We start from the raw sequence: 19,837 nt of genomic DNA on the forward strand, positions 1-19,837 counted from the left end.
TCCTCCACTGTTTCAAAAGAAATTTGCCAGAGGTATCGTATTTTGCACCGATAGAGATCGGTAGCTAAAATCGTGCAGTTTGGATCCCCGAAACAGGCTTCTCCTGCAGTGCACGCACTGCTTCTCTTCATAAACGCCGGCATTTCAAGGTGACTGGGGGTGTCAAACACAATACAGATTACCCCTCCCTCCCAGGACACAGTGTAGGTGCTCCCTCCTTCTACCCGTACTCAGAGTTGGCTCCTAGTTCTCCTCTTGGCCCTTTAGATCTAACTTGGCTTCTTCAATGCTGAAAAAGAAAGCTGCCAAGGGCTTCTCTGCAGCACACGCGTGCCTCTGGCTTTCTGCGCCAGTGGGGGCTTCTCCCCCTCTGCCTCTCTCGTTGCTATGCTGCCCCCCCTGACTCTGCACCACCACCGAGGCTTCTCTCCCGTTGCTACGCGGCTGCCCACCCCCACTACAGACAGACAGGTAACACTGCAGCTTAGTTGTGCTGCTGAAGCATCAACCTAACAAACTTCACAGAAGCGCCCTAAATTCTACGTGCGCTCTAAGCAGCGCCCTATGGCTCCCAGATCGGAAGTGTTCGCCGCTTCCAGATTCCTCGCGAGCTGCGGCCGGAAGTGCGTGTCCCGAGGCTCCGTGCACTAGCGCGACTCGGTACCTCAGGTTCCCTGGCAGGGGCGGGGTGGAGACGTGGCTCCAGCGGGTGGGAGGCTTGGCTGTCCGGCACACAGGGCAAAACACTACAGCTGCATGGCAGGGGCAGAGTGTGATTCTCAGCACGGTAAGAACAGAGAGGATACTGTACATACCACCCTCTCCCTTTCTCCTCAAATCCACTACTTCCTCCTAATTTCATAGTCACCTCTGAACCCCCTCCTGTTGTCCTCTGCAACTTCTCATCGTCCACTGATCCTTCCATCCCATCCACCCTCTGCTGTATTTTCCATCGCCTTTCTCAATCTCTCTTTCAGACTTTGATTTCTCTCTCCTCTCCGACCCATTCTTCCTCGTGGTCTAGTTTCTTGGACTCCATCTGGCCACTTTTGTCCTCCTTAACTTGTGATGCTGATGATGCGAGGAAGAGACACCGAGTGGTTAAATCAGCAGGCTGAGAAGCAGTGTTCAAATCCCACAGATGCTTTGTGTTATTTTAGACAAGTCGCTTAACTCATGCCTCAGGAACAGATAGATTGTAAACTCTTTCGGGACGGGGGGGGGGGGGGGAGTAATACTTAGCTTACCTGAATTTAACGTGCTATGAACTACTACTGAATAGATGTGAGCCAAAATCTCTGAAATCCCCACTCCACATCACACAGACGTCTGCTGTCCAGGTACATCATTTTTTCCACTGTTTTCTCCATCCATTATTGAAACATAGGCAATGATGGCAGATATAGATAATAACGCCTATCCAGTCTGCACATCCACATCATTTTTTTTATCCCATCACCCATCGTTTCAAAGCCTCATTTCTGAAAAAGACTTATCTCTTCTTCATTTATACCTTGGAGGTGTTTAAATGTCTGTATCTTATCTCCGTTATTCTGCCTATTTTCCAGTGTACACGTTTAGATCTTAAAGTCTGCCCCATATATTTTATGAGGAAGACTGGTGACCACTTTAGTAACCACTCTCTGGACACACTCCATCAAGTTAATATTCTTTCAAAGGTACTTATCACCTGGATTAGCCACTGTTGCTTAATATGAAGTATTGTGTGGTGAAAAATGAGGAACAGTCATTTATTTGGCAACTACCATGTGGCATTCCTCAGTGTTCCTTATTTCCTCAGTGCTATTTAACATCTTTATGAACGCTTTTGGCAGAGGGGGGAGATGGGAGACAGCTTTTATTCTTATGCTGATGACATCTTTATATTTATTACTGTTTATCAGGATTTAAAACAAACATATGCAAAGAAATCTAACTGTATTGATAGAATTAAAGTTTGAGTACTTTGCTAAAGTTGAATACAAATAAGATGAAAATTCTTTGGTTTAGTGGTTCTCAGGAATTTATTCCTACCACTATTTCATTATGTCAGAGTGAGTTTCTAACAATGGATCAAGTTTCTAAAATTTTGGGAGTAATTTAGCTTCTTTGCTATTAATGGAACCTCAGGTAAATAATCTGATTAAGAAAGGGGTTTTTTGAGGGGAGGTTAATGCTCATACAGTTTAGAATTGTATGTTCGTATTTTTACAAGTGTGGTTTACATCGATTGGATTATGAAATTGTAACCTTGTATAAAGAGATTAAGCAGTAAGTCTTAAGGGAGGTAATAGCATAATTGTAAGGAGTTGATAGGCCGTCTTTGAGGAGTTAAGAGTGTGGGGCAGAGAAGGAAGATCATCTAGTGCATTTTGGGAAAATGAACATTTTATCACTTTGCTTTGTTGGTTTAGAGTTTGAGATTTTCTCAGACTGACTACTGTAATTCTGTAGATATGTGAATTTCTGATAAGCATTGTAAGAAACTTCAACTTTTATAAAATACAGCTGCAAGTTTGATTTTAAATCAAAGAGACATAACAGGGTCACTCCACTATTATTACAGTTCCACTGGTTTTCCTTTCCAAGCTTGCATAACTTTTAAGATGGCCTGTTTTGCTTTTAAAACCTTACAGTCTGTCTTACAAAGGTGATAAGTGCATCATCCTGCAGACATAGTTTTCACATGTCAGATCATTGCTTGTTAATTTTTCCCTTGACTAAGGGGCCCTTTTACTAAGGCACATTGCCTAATGTGATAAAAGGACACTACCGTGGAACTGGCTGAGGTATCCCGCTGTAGTTTGAGCAGCAGCGCTCACAATGCCTGTGGTAAAAAATGTTTATATTTTGCCACGAGAGGCATGTGTAGGGGCAGAGAGTAGGTGTGCCTGCACTAATCGGGTATCATGGGCATATTACCACATATTATCTGATTAGTGCACAAGCCCTTACCGCCTCCTAAATAGGTGGCAGTAAGTGCTCCCAGTGGTAATGGCCACACACTAATGGGGAAATCAGTGTGTGGCCATATTTTTTAAAACCCTACCGCAGCCATTTTTCAGACACGCTGAAATTGACCGGAGTATTCTTATCCTTTTATCCTCACCTCTTTATTCGCTTACCGTTAATTGTTCTGTCTGTCTGCCTGTCTTATCTAGATTGTAAGCTGTTTGAGCAGGGACTGTCTTTTTTGTGTATGGTGTACAGCGCTGTGTATGCCTTGTAGCGCTGTAGAAATGATAAGTAGTAGTAGTATGTGGCATGGCTTAGTAAAAGGACCCCTATATGTTTTAAGAAAGTTTGGGGTGACTCTTTTTCCTTCCAAGCAACTCAAATTTGGACTGAGATACCCCTATCTGTTAAGCAAGCAGTCACTTCATTTTCTGTTTCAGAAACATTTAAAAATTACTAATTTTGTCAGTTTTGAAGTGTCTGTTCTTTTTTAAGCAATTGTTAATCCCCAATATATATCTGGTTAATCTTATGTGAACTGCTTTGGACCTATTAATGAGGATGAGTGGTCTGTACATGCCAAGATTAGATTAGGATACTGGGCTTTATAGAACTTGGTCTGACCCAGTATTGCAATTCATATATTCTTATATGTGGTGTCCAGAATTGCAGACAGAACTCTAAATGAAATCTCACCATAAAGTTGTACAGAGGCACTATTATCTCCTTTTTCCTGCTACTGTAGCTGTTCTGCTCCTTATGCTTCTAAGAATGCTTCTGGCTTTTGCCGTAACCTTTTCACTCCCTTTTCTCTCAACCATTATTCCCTCCTTTTCCAGCTTAACAGGTCTCCAGAATCCTGCATGTTGCCTAATGTTGTTTACTGGTTCCACATTTGCCTGACAGATTGGTCCAGTACTGGGTTTACCCCATTGCATGCAGGGACCTGTAGTTCTGATTTCCCAGTTGCATTCCCTAAGAAAACAAGTCCCTGCATATAATGGGGTAGACCTCGGCCTGGATCAACCCTGTTGGGTGAATCTGGAGCCAGTAAATTCTACCCAGGTGACTTTAAAAGTTCTTTAGCCTTTTTTCTGGGGATGGGTAGGTGAGCAATAGTATTTTATTCAGTCTTAGGCGGTAGTCTGAGATGTTTAAGGATCCTGTTAATACTGGTGGATTTTTGATGCAGTTTGTTTCTGGTTTTCAGGCACTGGTGAGTCTGCAGCAGAGGTCCTGTGACGTTTGGAAGGATGGGGCAGTTGTGTCCCATACTTTTGCTACTGCTGTTCTGGCTCTGTCCAGAATGCTCCCCTTGTATGGAAGGGTCCAGTGCCAGCCAGTTGTGTGAAAGGGGCCAGTCATCCTGGGCAGATCTGTTCAGTGCAGAGCGACTGGATGCTTGGGTATATTCTCTGCTTGGCTCTCTTGTGGTGGGGCTCAGTGGGGTTCTGCCTCTGCTCGTGATTCCCATGGAAGCTGGAACCACTCTGAAATCCAAAGGTGAGACATTGCTTCTTCTGACCGTGGTTGCTTTTTCACGACCACAACACTTTTTTAAAGTTGAATTTCTCTTTTTCTTTCAGAAGGGTCCCAGAATTTGAAACAGCTTCTGAGTTTTGCAATTGGTGGGCTTCTGGGTGATGTATTCCTGCACCTCCTTCCTGAAGCTTGGGCATACACCTGCAGTGCCACTTCAGGTCAGACATCACTTCTTCCATTGTACACCTCTGCCAGTGCATACTATATGTGGGCTCTAACCTGCCTCTGTCCTTCTCCTCTGCAGTATCACCACAGGGAACTTCTCTCCTGTGACTCAGTTGCAAAAGGAAGGAGTGAGTGATAGTTTCTCTGTTAGTCATTCTGTACAGTTAGGACTTGTAACCTGGGATAAGCCCAGTTTGGTACTTCTGCACATGACTGATGGTCTTTGGAAATAATTCATTCGTTTCCATACTGTGACCTACTTGTGAATGCTGTAAATATATTGTTGAATCAAATCAATATGGCTTCACTCTAAACAAATCCTGGATTTCGCCACAAACACACCCTGGATATCAAATACTCTTCCAAGATACCTGTAAATCCAGAAACAACAAAACTCAATGTGTTGGTTAGTGAACCTCAGTAGTAATACGCTGTGCCTGGTCAAGATCTTGACCACATTTGGCGAATGTTGGCAAGATGAATGGTGGCTGATATTAGGGGACATTCTTGAAAAAGCATTCCAACGAAACATGTGCTGTGCTGGAGAAGAGTGCCCCTAAGCCAACTATAAGTGCTGCATTTTAAAAATGAGTACAAAGTAGTATAGAACAGTATAAAGCAGTCTCTTAAGACCATTCTAAAAAGCATTTCTTGAACAATCAAAAAGTGTGTAGGATGGTGGCGGCTATTGAACCAGTGACGATTTGAATATGTAAGACACTGTACATAAGTCTATAAAGGTACAGCGCGTTACTACTGATGTTCATTAACCAACACATTGAGTTTTGTTGTTTCTGGATTTACGGGTATCTTGGAAGAGTATTTGATATCCAAGGTGTGTAAATATAATGTTGGCACTTTGCAAAACTCTAGCAGGAAATCCATAATACCATGTACATAGTTATGAGTGTATGTTTGTATGTATGTGTGATGAGAGGTAGAAAGCAGAAGGACAGATACCCATCTCTTCAGTTATATGTCCTTTTTAAAAGCTAACCTCTGTATTGTCCAGCTCACTTTTATCCACATGTTTATTCACATCTTCAAAGAATTCTAATTGACCACAAAGACACAACCTCCCTTTTCAAAATTCATGCTGGCTTTTCCCTGTTTGTTCATATATAACCAGTAATTTCAGAGTGGAGGAGAAGCCTAGTGGTTAGAGCACTGGGTTTGACTTCCAGAGGTGCCTGGTTCAAATCTCTCTGCTGCTACTTGTGATTTTGGGCAAGTCACTTAACCCTCCATTACCTCAGGAACAAAAATTAGATTGTAAGGCCTCAAGGGATAGGGAAATACCCAGTGTACCTGAATGTAAATTACCTTGAGCTACTACCGAAAAAGGTGTGAGTAAAAGTCATATAAATTAAATAAATGAAAATATCATATAGTCTGTACATATTTGCATCATTTCAGTGGAGGACAGGAAGCATCTTTTCCCTCAGTCACATTATAGTATGCACAGGTGCATATCTGGTGGGCAAGAGCTTGTAGGGATGAGAATGATGAAGGGGAAGACATTGCTTTCTTGTTAGGAGGGGGAAAAGCCTTGGAACATGTTACATGAGCTGGATAAAACCTCAAGAAGGGGAAAAGCATAAGGTTAAATCTAATTGACCTTTTCAGAATGGGTAACCAGAGCTGGAGGGAGGTGAAAGTACTGAAGACGGTCCTAATGAGGTGCTGTTTATTTCCTCATCACACAGGAGGCGTACAGACCTTGCAGCAACAGCAGCTCCTGGGCCTCTGGGTGATCGTTGGTTTTGTCAGTTTTCTCATTCTGGAGAAGACTTTCCCAGATGAAAGGTCATTATCTGAGCAGCAGGAAACTACATTCTCAGCATTGGTGAGTCTATATAGAACAGGGTACAGATCTGTAGGTAATGCAGGCTGGACATCGTTCCCAAATCTCCCTGCCTCTCTAAGGCCAGGAGAGAACCACACCCTGTTGAGACTCTGAAAGGAGAGAGCTGGTGGCACAGGCTGGGAGGCCAGGTTTTGAAAAAAAAAAAAGTTCAAATTTCATCTGTTGTGAAGAATAAACAAACCTAATATAAAGACCACTGGATCTCTCTCTGCTGCTGTAACTTTCCAGGGCAGAGCACATGTTCTCATCTATGCTCCCTGCTAGGTTTCATACCCACTGCAGTATGAGCAGCAACAGTTCAATTGTTCTTTGCCATTTTGTCTTTCTGTTCTTCAGAGTTTTTCCAGCATAGCAGACATGTTTTCAAATAGACCCTGCTTCCAAAGAAAAGAGATCATCAATCCCAGGAAAGCAAAGGCCAACAGCGAGCACTGCAATGGTTCTTCACGGCAGCCCCAGCATACACACCGGCAAGACAAGATTAAGGTAAGTGACATCCACAGGGGCTTGGCTCATAACAGTATTTTCTTCTACCGTCCTCCCCCAAAACGGATCTCACCGCCATTTCAGTGTTCATACACATGTTCCTGCTCTACTTTTCCTTAGGATCTAGCCTTCCCTCTCTTTAGCATTGTTTCTGTTTTTTCCCATTAGATAAGTGGATACCTTAACCTTTTGGCTAACATCATTGACAACTTTACACACGGAATGGCTGTGGCTGGGAGTTTTCTTGTCAGTAACAAGGTAACACAGCAGCATGGATTTTCTGTAGAGTGTATTGTTTAAAAAGAGTGCCTTGTATTCTCCCCTTCAGCACTAGTCCTTGATTGAACATTCACATGCACACACGGGTTGCTCTGATATATGTGTAGAGAGATGGGCAACATTTGCTCACATACACAAGTATTCACAAACACACATTAGGTATATATACCACTGTACCACACTTAACGATTATAATTAGGTGTGTAATCACATAGAATGCATAAATAAATATGTAAGTGTATTGAGACAGGCTCAACCACATCTACTGAGATGGGTGGACACTCAGATATACACACAGAGAGACATGTAAATACTTGGTAAGACTCCCATTTATGTACAGGTAGGCACTTGTACATACATGTATGGAAGCAGGAGGGAGCTTATTTAGATATGTAGAGAGCGGTAGACACACAGATGTTTAGAGACAAGGAAGCAGTTATGTGCACATTTGATAGATTCATTTTCTGCTCTCTTTTCCAATTTATTAATTAATAAGTTAAATATACCACTCCCAGCAGAGATTGCCTCTTTCCATTGGGAAAACTGACTATTTAATCTGGTGCATTTTGCTTCCTGTATTTTAACCTGTTGGCAGTCCACAATAAAATATTGCCTCCTTTTACCCTATGACTCTGATTTCCTAAAAAGTCAGTCATGAGAGACTTTATAAAATGCTTTCTTAAAATCCAGATACATAAACATTGACCAATTCATCTTTGTCCACATGCTTATTTATACCTTCAAAGAATTCAAATAGATTTGTTATGCATGACCTTCTTTTTCTTTATCCATGCATGCTGTTCCCCATTAAGCAATTGTTTATTCATATGATCATTAATTTGGTTCTTAACAATAGCTTCCCTCATTTAGCTTGACCCAGATGTCAGGCTCACTTTTCTTTAACTTGGGTAAACATAGCAAGTCTTATTTGAGTTCCTTTAGAACTCTGGAGTTAATAGCATCAGATCCCAGTGATTTGATACTATTTAGTTTGGTCTAGGACCTCTTCCAGATTCACACTGATTTATTTTAGTTTATCAGAATCATTTATTTATTTTATGCATTTGTATCCCACATTTTCCCTATTGGTAGGTTCAGTGTGGCTTACATGATTATGAAGTAAATTGGCTACAAATAGAATAGAACAGGTTACAATTTAAATGGAACAAGAAAGTCTGTCGTAGTTTTGTTACAGTTTGTGTGGTGCTGGGGTATGATTTTTTTTGACCAAAGGGATTGCATCTAAGACAGGTTAGTGTGTTTATGTTTGTGTTGGGTTAGGTAATGGGCTTGGTTCAGTGTCCAATTCGGTAGTCTAGGTATTTAAGTTGTTTCAGTTGGAGTGAACTTTCTGAAGAAGTGGGCTTTCAGATGTTTTCAGAAGATTAGGTAATTGTCCTTGAGTTTTAGGTCTTTTGGTAGTGTGTTCCAGAGCTTAGTGCAAACATAGGAAAAGCTGGAAGCGTATGATGATTTGTATTTTAGGTCTTTGCGTCTGGGGAAGTGGAGTATTAAGTAGGATCTGGCTGAGTTATTTGTGTTCCAGATTAGTAGGTCTATTAGATCGGTCATGTAGCCTGGTGATAGGCCGAAGATTATTCTGTAGACCAGGGAACAGATCTTGAAGGTTATTTGTGCCTTTATCCAGTGTAGTTTTTGGAGAAGTGGTGTAGTGCTTTTGAACCGGGTTTTTCCAAAGATGAGTTTGGTTGCTTTGTTTTGTGCTGTTAGTAATTTTTTTTTTATTTGGTCTTTGCATTCTGTGTAGATTCCGTTGCAGTAGTCTGTATGGGCCAGAACTGTGGTTTGGATCATGTTGCAGAATACATCTTTTGGGAAGAGTTGTTTTATGCATTTGATTTTCCCCATTGTGTGGAACATTTCCTTTGTAGTGGCCTTAACTTGGTGGTTCCGGCATGGGCATCTCACCACAATCCTCCACATTAAAGATCAAAGCAAAGACTTCATTTAAAATTTCTTCTGTGGCTCTATATTCCCTGAATGCACTTTTTACCCCCCCCCCCCTTTTTTTTTTATATTAGGTTTTGCCTCTTTAGCAACTTTTTCCTCAAACTTTTTGTTGGTCTGCTTTAAGAATGCTTTTATATCTAATTTGCCAGTGTTTATCTGCCTCCTGAGAGCATAAGATGAGCTATGCTGAGCCAGATCAAGGTCTGTTGCACAAAGGATAAGTGATCACTTTCACAAATCTGCTGGGCTAATACTATTTTATGAACTTTTTCTCCAAGAACTTGGACAAACCTCTTTTTAACCCTTCTATGTTTGTCGCCTTGATCACATATCTGTTTGCTGTCTTCTAGCCACAGTAGGGCATTATCTCCTATCCCATGACTTTATAATATCCTGAGAAGTCTCTCTTGAAGGACTTAGGCATACCTAACCCATTTTAGAACACTAGCACAGAGTTATTTTGACATGTCATAATTTAGGCACACTCACTCACAACAGGTCAGTGGTTGGAGTAGACTGGCACAGCTAAGTGCACTATGCAATGCCATAACTGATAATGTTCTATAAGTTGTGGACATCAGTTGGGGATACACCCACGGCTACGCCCCCTCGCAGTTATACATTAAAGACTAGATTCTATATTTGGTGCCTAAACAATCAGCACTGAAACGAAATACACCTAGGCGTACAACACGAACAGACCCACCAATATAAACACCCCAGACTACACCCTTCCTGTCTCAGATAGCCTGAAAATTCTCAGAGTCACAATCGACCGAAACCTCACGCTAGAAAGCCAAGCGAAAACTACAAAAAAAATGTTCCAATCAATGTGGAAACTCCAAACGAGTAAAACCTTTCTTCCTGAGGGAAATATTCTGCAGCCTGGTGCAATCAATGGTACTAAATCATTTAGATTACTGCGATGCAAAGAACAAATCATTAAGAAACTCCAAACTGCCCAAAACACCACAGTCAGACTCATATTTGGAAAAACAAGATTCGATAGCGCCAAAGCCCTATGAGAAAAATTGCACTGACTCCCAATCAAAGAACGAATAGCGTTCTAAATTTGCACCCTGGTCCATAAAATTATTCATGGGGAGACCCCGATATACATGGCAGACCTCATAGACTTACCAACCAGAAACACAAAAAGGACAACACGCACATACCTAAATCTTCACTACCCAAGCTGCAAAGGACTAAAATATAAATCAACCTACGCATCCAGCTTCTCTTACATAAGCACGCAACTATGGAATGCACTACCAAATGTCACGAAAACAATGCATGACCTAACAACCTTCTGGAAATCATTAAAGACCAACTTGTTCAAAAAGGCATACCAAAACAATCCAACTTAAACACCAGAAACATGCAACACAACAAAACCTATAATAGAACTGGACAAAACTCAACTCCTCTACTTAATTTACTATACCACTCTTGAACTCTAATGCAATTACCATTCTTGAATTCTATACCACCCTTGAACTCTAATGCAATACCACTCTGTATTTCTCATACCAGAACTGGCGATCACCATCACGGTACTATGTAAGCCACATTGAGCCTGCAAATAGGTGGGAAAATGTGGGATACAAATGCAACAAATAATAATAATAATAATTCTATAAAATATACCCAAAATTTAGGTGTACTTTATAGAATAAGCCTACATTTCCTCACGGTTTGTAGAATATGCCAAGCGCCTGTCCACACGCCTAAATATAGTCGCAGGCAGTTACACCAAGTAAAACTTGGTGTAAATGCTGACACCTTAATTATGCGCGGACAGGGTGTATTCTGTAACCATGGGCATATATTTGAGAAACGCCCATGACCTGCCCATTCTATGCCCATGGCCACACCCCCTTTGTAACTATGCGACTTAGAATTTACATGCATCATGTTATAGAATACGCTTAGACAGTTCTGCGTGTAAATTCTAATGCCAATTGTCAGTAATTGCTTGTTAATTGGAAATTATCAGCCCTGATTGGCTTGTTAACTAATTAAGTTGCGTGCGCAAATGCAGACTATGATTGATTTTCTGCATGCAACTTAAGAAAGAATCCATGGGTAAGTGACTTTGTTGCATACTTTGTACAATCGCACCTAACACTTACACGAAAAGCCAATTATTTATGCCTCTGACATTAAGTGTTAACATTCTTTAAACCACATGTGCACTTGGTGTCTAATAGTAGGTGCTGAGTTACAGAATGAGGGGCATATTGCCATACCAACACCACTTCTGTGCTATCCCACTGGTAATCTTTTCGACTAGGCCTTTGAGATGCTTATTATTTCAACATCTTCAATTAATGTCATATGTTCCTACTCCTGTAATTTTTTTAGAAAGATAGGTGCTTGCTCAGACAGGTGTAGGGATAAGCGGGCACTTGCTCAGGTGCATGTAGAGAAACGTGGACATTCGTTAATGTACACACATACACATGTGTAAATACTTGCTGAGACACATGTGTGAGGAGACAGATAGGCCTTCATCCAGACACACATGTAGAAAGTAGGTTGGCACTGCTCTGACACATATATAGAGACAGCAGGCAAGAATACATGTTTAAACACATGAAGAGACAGGTGGGCACTTATTCAGACACAGATATGTACAGAGACAGGGAGACACATATAGAAACATATGTGCCTATACATGTGCATCCAGAGCACACACATGCAGGGTTCAGGCACCTGCGCTAATTTGTTAAATGCAAGCTTCTGAAAGCTGTAACTCGCTTCCCCAGCCTGCCTTCTGCTAGGACTGTAGAGATTACGTGAAGTGTTGGTGCCTGGATTTGGGAGAGGTCTTGATCTATGTTTTTTCAGTTTTTTGTGCCCTTTCATATCTCATATCACAGTGTGTCCTTCAGTAGAATAACCAATGTTTAGAAAATGGATCAGGACAAGGAAATCATAACACTTTCAGCTCCCAGTGTATACTGGGCAGATTTATCAAGCAAAAATTGGTCCAGGTAGATTAATGAAGCTTTTCCAATATGGGAAAAACTGGAGAGAGATTTGAATATGTGTTTGTCTCCCAAAGCGTACTTTGTGAAACAAGCTTCTCTGTAGTCTGCATATGTCCTTCTGTTCCATACAGGTTGGGATATTGACCACGGTAGCAATTTTACTACATGAAATTCCTCATGAGGTGAGTTATGGGCTGTACTGCAACTTTTCAAAATTCATCTCGTCAACTATTCCTCCATACAGAAGGGGTAGTGTTTCTTTCATTGTGATCATGTCTCTCTTGTGTCCCCAATTTCTCGTACAGGTGGGCAATGTGTGTGTTTGTCTCTCTCTATCAGTATGCATACTCTTATGTCACTTGCTTGTAAAAAGACTGTTCAAATTCTGATGTCTTCTCAGTATATGTGACAAACTTCCTCTATTACTAGACAGTCTGCTGAGTAACCAAACCCCACAAAGAACTTGCTCAGCACCTTATAGTAAACCTGCCATACTAGAAGAGCACTAATTTTCAAGATTCACAACAGCAACAACGATACATGTGGAATGGCAACACTGCAAATACTACAGTGGGTACTAGGACACCACTTGTTTGGATGCAAATTGGAAACAAAAAAGGCCAGACTGCTACACCTATCTACAGAGAAACAGCATGTCTCTATCACATAGCGGAAGACAGACAAGCCCTCACCAAATAAATATTTAGTGACCACGAGTTAGAAATATGCAGCCAAAAACTGAACTGGAAATAATGAGAAGCTAGACTGTGTGTGAGAACAGAAATAAATATTATGGAAAATACAAAGACAGCAGGGGCTGATACAGACAAGCCAAGTCTTCCCACTGATGGATGAATGGGCAAATCTCTGTAAAATGCTGAAGGAATCGAGAGAAACGGCAGTTGTAGCAGCAGTGTAATGTTGGGCCCAATATTCAAAACCAGTTATGTGTTTACCAGTGGCTGATAAATGTACAACTGTCCTATCCATGGATTTTCATGGATAGTATCAGCCCGCAAATCTGTCTGAACAGCCCAATACTATCTGTATAATCAAAGGGTGGAGTGAGGGCAGGTATAAATGGCTAAATTTAGGCCGTCTGGATACTCGGCACTGCTGCTTATATTGCATCCCCCTCATTTTGTAATCTTGTACGCACATTTTCACGCACAGCATGCAAAATTGCGCACACACATTATAGAATAGTGCCAGATATGTGAATAATCGCTGATAATTGGTGCTAACTGGCACTAATTTTTATTCTAGAAACGTAGCGTGCAAAAGCTGTAGCATAGGAGGGGCATGAGCTGCTCAGCACTTATGCACTAAGATTCTAGATTACTGTCTATTATGTGTACAATTGCAACATTTAGTCATAAGAACATAAGAATAGCCATATTGGATCAGACCAATGGTCCATCTTGCCCAGTGTCCTGTTTCCAACAGAGGCCAATCCAGGTCACAAGTACCTGGCAGAAACTCAAACATGCTACCAATCCTGGGGCAAGCAGTGGCTTCCACCATGTTCATCTCAATAACAGATGTGGACTTTTCCTCCTTTTTTAAACCCGGATACACTAACCGCCTTTACCACATCTTCTGACAATGAGTTCCAAAGGTTAACTATTCTTTGAGTGAAAAAAATATTTCTTCCTATTTGTTTTAAAAGTATTTCCATGTAATTTTGTTGAATGTCCCCTGGTCTTTGTACTTTTTGAAAGAGTGAAAAATCGATTCACTTCTACCCATTCTACATCACTTAGGATATTATAGACCTCAGTCGTATCCACCCTCAGCCATCTCTGTTCTAAGGATTGTCCATACAGACTTGCTCCCAGTTTGAGGAGGTGCGCAAAGCTTTGTCAAGCCATTATGCCATTACCCCCGAGACTTAGACTAAAAGTTCCGGACTTTGCAAAATGGGGCGGATGATACTCACAGCGAGTTTGTGATTCAGCTAAGATACCAGCTCAGTGGAGCTGAAGTTAAAACCCTAGAGGACTGCCAAAACCTGATGGTCCTGGAGCAGTTTCTGCAGTGTTGTCGTTTAGAGGTGAAGGAACATGTTCAAGATCACCAGCCCCATACTCCAGAGAAAGTGGTTGAGTTGGCCGACATCTTTATGGCTAACCATCCCTGGTTGGCAAAGAGAAGCTGTCCTTATCCGCAGCAGCCAGGATCTAAGGGCAGCCAGAGCCCTAAGCCACATATCCCTGCAACCTCAGAGACTGTCAGCAAACCCTCCAGTGTTCCCCAAAAACCTAAAGACTTCAGGCATGAACGTCCTTGTTACCAGTGTGGGTACACAGAACATTTCAAAGCGGATTGCACAGATAATACCAAGCCTGCACTAAGGAACATTCCAGTTCCTGCACCTAAGCTGGCGGCTTTCGTGGGTGGCTCCAGTACCATGAAGGAGACTCGCACAGTTGCCACAGCACAAAACATTACTGGCCATTCATCATGCAAGGAAGGAGATGGACGTCCCCAACACTACAGCACCCCAGTAACTGTGAATCAGACCCAGCTGGCTGGGCTTGTGGACACTGGCTCTAGTATAACTTTGTTATGACCAGAGTTAGTGCCAGAAGATGCTATTCTACCAGGGTGCACTGCAGAAGTAGTGCTAGCCAAAGGATCCAGAGAAACTGAATCCATTGCTCTAGTATTCCTGGATTGGTGTACCAAGCCTGGATACAGAGAAATAAGCATAATGAATAACATACCGGTACCAATGCTGTGTGGGACCGACATGGGTCCAATAAAACCTTGATAGTGGAGTCAACATTTCCGCTATGGTGACTCTTAGTCTGGCCTCTGCGGCCCAACAAGCAGAAACAGCAGAAATCACCTCTCCAGTTCCAGATCCTGAGCCAGTCCAGGTGGGACCAGCTGACCAAGTGACAGGAGGAGGCGCTCCAGTGCTTCCAGCAGCACCAGTTCCAGAGGTGACTCAGGGCCATGAGTATGGAACAGCCTGACTTAACCGACACACCTATTGATCAGACTGATGACCCTGATTTGTCAGAGTCACCAGCAGAGACCCTTCCAGATATGGATACTGATATAGGACAGAGACATGTTTTTCAGGAAGCACAATGCTCTGACCATGACCTGGAAGTCCTGAGGCAGAGGACTGGTCAGCCAACCAATGAGACTGGTAAAGATTGTATCCTATGGAAAGGGAGCTTGTGGTACAGATAAACCGATCCTGCTGATCCTATTAGGCCCTGGACAGCAGGCAAGCAGTTTATAGTGCCCTGGGCATACAGAGAAGAACTTCTACAGATTGCACATGATATTCCACTAGCAGGACATTTGAGCACATGCACTAGAATGACCCAGAACTATTGCTCAGGAGTATCTCAAGCCATAGCTGACTATTGTCGAACCTGTGATGCATACCAAAGAGTGAATAAGACCCAAGATCACCTCCGAGCTCCCCTGAAACCTTTACCCATTATCAGTGATCCCTTTGAAAGAATAGCTAAGGATATAGTGGGCCGCTAGCTGTCCCTATCCAAACTGGGAAAAGATATATATTGACAATGGTAGACTTTGCTACCAGATATCCTGAAGCAGTAGCCTTATCCTCCATAGAATCAGAGAAAGTTGCTATTGCCCTGCTAGAAATATTTTCCCCGGGTAGGATATCCATGAGAACTAATCTCAGACCAAGGGGCACAGTTTATTGAGTTGATCCAGAATCTTTGGGCACACTGTGGAGTGAAATCTGTACGAACCACACCATATCACCCTGAAACTAATGGGTTGGTGAAGAGATTTAATGGTACATTAAAACACATGTTAAAGACTTCCGTAGAATCAGGAGACTGAGACTGGGAATACTCTGCCTATTATTTTCCTAGAGAGAAGTACCTCAGAAGTCTATAGGGTTCTCCCCATTTGAGTTGCTTTATAGCCGGAGGGTGAGAGGGCCCCAACCTAATAAGAAAACAGTGGGAGGGAAAAGTTGATACCTCTGACACCCCTGTAATTGAATATGTAGTTAACATGCGGCAGAGATTAGAAGAACTTGTGGCTTTGTCAGAGATAACTTGCAGGCAGCCCAAACTAAAGACCTGGTATGATCATAAGGCCCATAACAGAGAGTTTTATGAGGGCCAGCAGGTACTTGTTTTAGTCCCAGTTTGTCAGAATAAACTTCAAGCTACTTATGACCTTGTAAGGTCCCTCCCAATTAGCTTGAATTGGGAGGGACCTTACAAGGTCATAAGGAGCCTGAATGATACAAACTATGTTATATCTATGGACTCTCAAGACAGAAAGCAGCATACTTGTCATGTAAATATGTTAAAGGCCTATGCAAATCGCACTGCTGTGGTCCTAGCTGTATGCAGTCTACCAGAACAGTGTCAGGATAGTGAGCCCATACCTGACCTCTTAGCAGACACCTTACCAGAGGGATCTATACAACAAATTGTAGTGGGAGAGCAATTAACCCCCACCCAGAGACAGCAGTTAGAAGTAGTATTGCAAAAGTATGCTGATATGTTTTCCACTAAACCAGGACTTACCCATTTGGCTAATCACAATGTAAACACGGGTGACCATGACCTGCTTAAGCAGGGTCTCTATCGAATATCTGCTGAGGTGGGGAGGCAAATGAAGAAGGAGATTGACGAGATTTATTTATTTATTTATTTGCATTTGTATCCCACATTTTCCCACCTATTTGCGGGCTCAGTGTGGCTTACAATACATTGTAAAAGATGGAAGTGCAGTTGGTTGCAGTACAATACTGGAATACACTACCCCGCAGCCTGAAAATGACCTACAAACTGACCGACTTCCGCAAACTACTAAAGACTTATCTCTTCGAGAAAATCTACGGCAAGGATCAAAACACATAAAGCCCATACAATCTCATAGACACGCACCAATACACTCTCTGAACCTCTACTCCCGCGCTCTCACAACTTTTAAACCCTACCCACTGACAAAACTGTCAGACCTCCCTGTTCCCTCGATTATGTTTTGCCCCCCTCTCAACTCACCCCTGTTATATTCCACTGTTCGATCCCCTAAGAATATCCTGAACTTACTCTGTCTTATATAATTCTTCACAATGTAACCCATAATTGTGTGCTCATGTATGTGAAAGTCGATCCGTGCAGTGCTTTGTATTTTATGCCTTTGCATTTAGGGAAATGGAGATTGAGGAAGGTTCGGGACGATCTTTTAGCGTTTCTGGGTGGCAGGTCAATTAGGTCGGACATGTATGCAGGGGCTTCACCGTGAATGATTTTGTGGACTAAGGTGCATACTTTAAAAGTGATGCGTTCCTTGAGTGGTAGTCAGTGTAGTTTCTCCTGTAAGGGTTTTGCACTTTCGTATTTTGGTTTTCTGAAGATGAGTCTGGCTGCTGTATTCTGGGCTGTTTGAAGTTTCTTCAGTATTTGTTCCTTGCATCCTGCGTATAATGAGTTGCAATAGTCCAGGTGACTGAGTACGAGTGATTGCACTAGACTACGGAAGACAGATCTTGGAAAGAACGGTCTAATTCTTTTCAGTTTCCACATGGAGCAGAACATTTTTTTTGTTGTGTTGTTCGCATGAGTCTCGAGAGTTAAGAGGCGGTCGATAGTGACTCCAAGGATTTTTAAGGTTTCTGAGATTGGCAGATTTAGTTTAGGTGTGTTGATGGCGGTAAATTTGTTCGTGTTGTATTGGGAGGTAAGTATGAGGCATTTAGTTTTTTTCTGTATTCAGTTTCAGTCGGAATGCATCTGCCCAGGTATTCATGATGTGTAGACTTTGGCTGATTTCGTTAGAGATTTCATTGATGTCTTTTTTGAATGGTATATATATCGTTACATCATCGGCATATATATGTGGATTGAGGTTATGATTAGATAAAAGTTTTGCCAGGGGGGTCATCATTAGATTGAAAATAGTTGGTGAGAGGGGGGATCCTTGCGGTACTCCACAATCAGGTGTCCATGCAGCTGACGTAGTTGAGTTTGATGTGACTTGATATGAACGTGAGGTTAAGAACCCCTTGAACCAGTTTAGAACATTACCTCCGATGCCGAAGTATTCGAGAATGTTTAGTAGGATTTCGTGGTCTACCATATCAAAGGCACTTGACATGTCAAATTGTAGTAGGAGTATATTGGTGCCGGTTGCAATCATTTGTTTGAATTTGTTATCAAGAAGTCTTATAGTCCCTGGGCCTCTCCTGTAGTTCTGGTTCCCAAAAAAGATGGCACAACCCGCTTCTGTGTGGATTACAAGAGACCATAATTGTACTGTATCTGACGCCTATCCGATGCCTCGGATGGATGAGTTACTAGACCATTTAGCTGGGGCCCAGTACCTGACTACAATGGGCCTTAGCCGAGGGTACTGGCAGATCCCCCTAACAGCTGCTGCTCAGGAGCGATCAGCATTTATTACCCCATTTGGTTTGTATGAGTTTACTGTAATGCCTTTTGGAATGAAAAATGCCCCTGGTTCATTTCAGTCCTTAATGAATTGTCTGTTAGATGGACTCTAAGAGCATGCTAGGGCTTATCTTGATGACATTGCTGTTTACAGTCAGACTTGGGATGACCACCTGATCCATTTGAGTGGAGTACTGGACCAGATCAGGGAGGCCCGTCTGACTATAAAACCCAGCAAATGCCAGATGGGGATGGCAGATGCAATATTTAGGGCACAGAGTGGGAGGTGGACAGCTGAAGCCTGAACCAGCTATACAAACTTGGCCCACTCCTCAAACTAAAAAACAAGTGTTGGCCTTCCTTCGAACAGCGGGGTATTACAGGAAGTTTGTGCCTCACTACAGCACCACAGCCAAGCCCCTAACTGACCTGACTAAAAAGAGACTACCCCGAATAGTTACCTGGTTGCCAATGTGTGAAGCAGCCTTCCAGTCATTAAAGACAGCATTAGCTACCGATCCAGTACTAGCTGCACCTGACTACCAGCAAACGTTTGTGGTACAGATGATGCCTCGGCATATGACATTGGGGCTGTACTCAGTCACGTGAATAGCAGAGGGGAGGAGGACCCCATTGTGTATCTAAAATGCAAGCTCCTTGACAGAGAGGTAGCCTATGCCACTATTGAAAAAGAGTGTGTGGCCTTAGTGTGGGCCCTCAAGAAGTTATAACCATATCTGTATGGGCGAGACTTTACTGTCATCATAGATCACAATCCATTGGTCTGGCTGAAGAGGGTCTCAGGAGATAATGGGAAGCTATTCTGGTGGAGCCTGTCCCTGCAAATGTACAACTTCACCATACAGCGCCGGAAAGGCAGTGAATTCGGTATTGCTGATGGCCTCTCCAGAAAGGAAGAGCCAGAATCACCCTGACTGGACTATCGAGACCCGATCAACGGTCTGTAGAGGCTGCAGTCTGGAGTCTCTTAAGGGGGGGAGGTATGAAGAAACAGTGTTTTAAGCCTGTAAAATGTATTGGATAGTTCCCTGTTTTAATTATGTCTGAAGTGTATTTCTCCTATTTGGCCAAGAGATGGTGCATGTTTATGCTTAAAGCTGTTATAGGGAACTGAGTGTTCTTTTTCTTTAACACAAGCAGGAAGCAAGCAG

The 19,837-nt window shown here is 42.4% G+C and overlaps 1 protein-coding gene across 3 annotated transcripts in view; it reads left to right on the forward strand.

The window, feature by feature from the left end:
• Window positions 1-452: 452 nt before the first annotated feature.
• Window positions 453-19,837, forward strand: part of SLC39A13 (solute carrier family 39 member 13) — a 42,813-nt gene continuing 23,428 nt past the window's right edge. The window contains exons 1-7 of one of the 3 annotated variants that reach the window (XM_030200924.1): window positions 453-471; window positions 4,166-4,458; window positions 4,542-4,655; window positions 6,369-6,508; window positions 6,866-7,015; window positions 7,184-7,273; window positions 12,390-12,440. In XM_030200924.1, the coding sequence (XP_030056784.1) occupies window positions 4,209-4,458; window positions 4,542-4,655; window positions 6,369-6,508; window positions 6,866-7,015; window positions 7,184-7,273; window positions 12,390-12,440 (795 nt within the window). In that variant the 5' untranslated portion in view covers window positions 453-471; window positions 4,166-4,208. Of the gene's footprint in view, window positions 472-670; window positions 788-4,165; window positions 4,459-4,541; window positions 4,656-6,363; window positions 6,509-6,865; window positions 7,016-7,183; window positions 7,274-12,389; window positions 12,441-19,837 lie in introns of those variants that run through there. The other 2 variants (XM_030200923.1, XM_030200925.1) reach the window with 2 other exon arrangements.

This window comes from Microcaecilia unicolor, chromosome 4, assembly GCF_901765095.1.
Source record: "Microcaecilia unicolor chromosome 4, aMicUni1.1, whole genome shotgun sequence".
Lineage (NCBI taxonomy): Eukaryota > Metazoa > Chordata > Amphibia > Gymnophiona > Siphonopidae > Microcaecilia > Microcaecilia unicolor.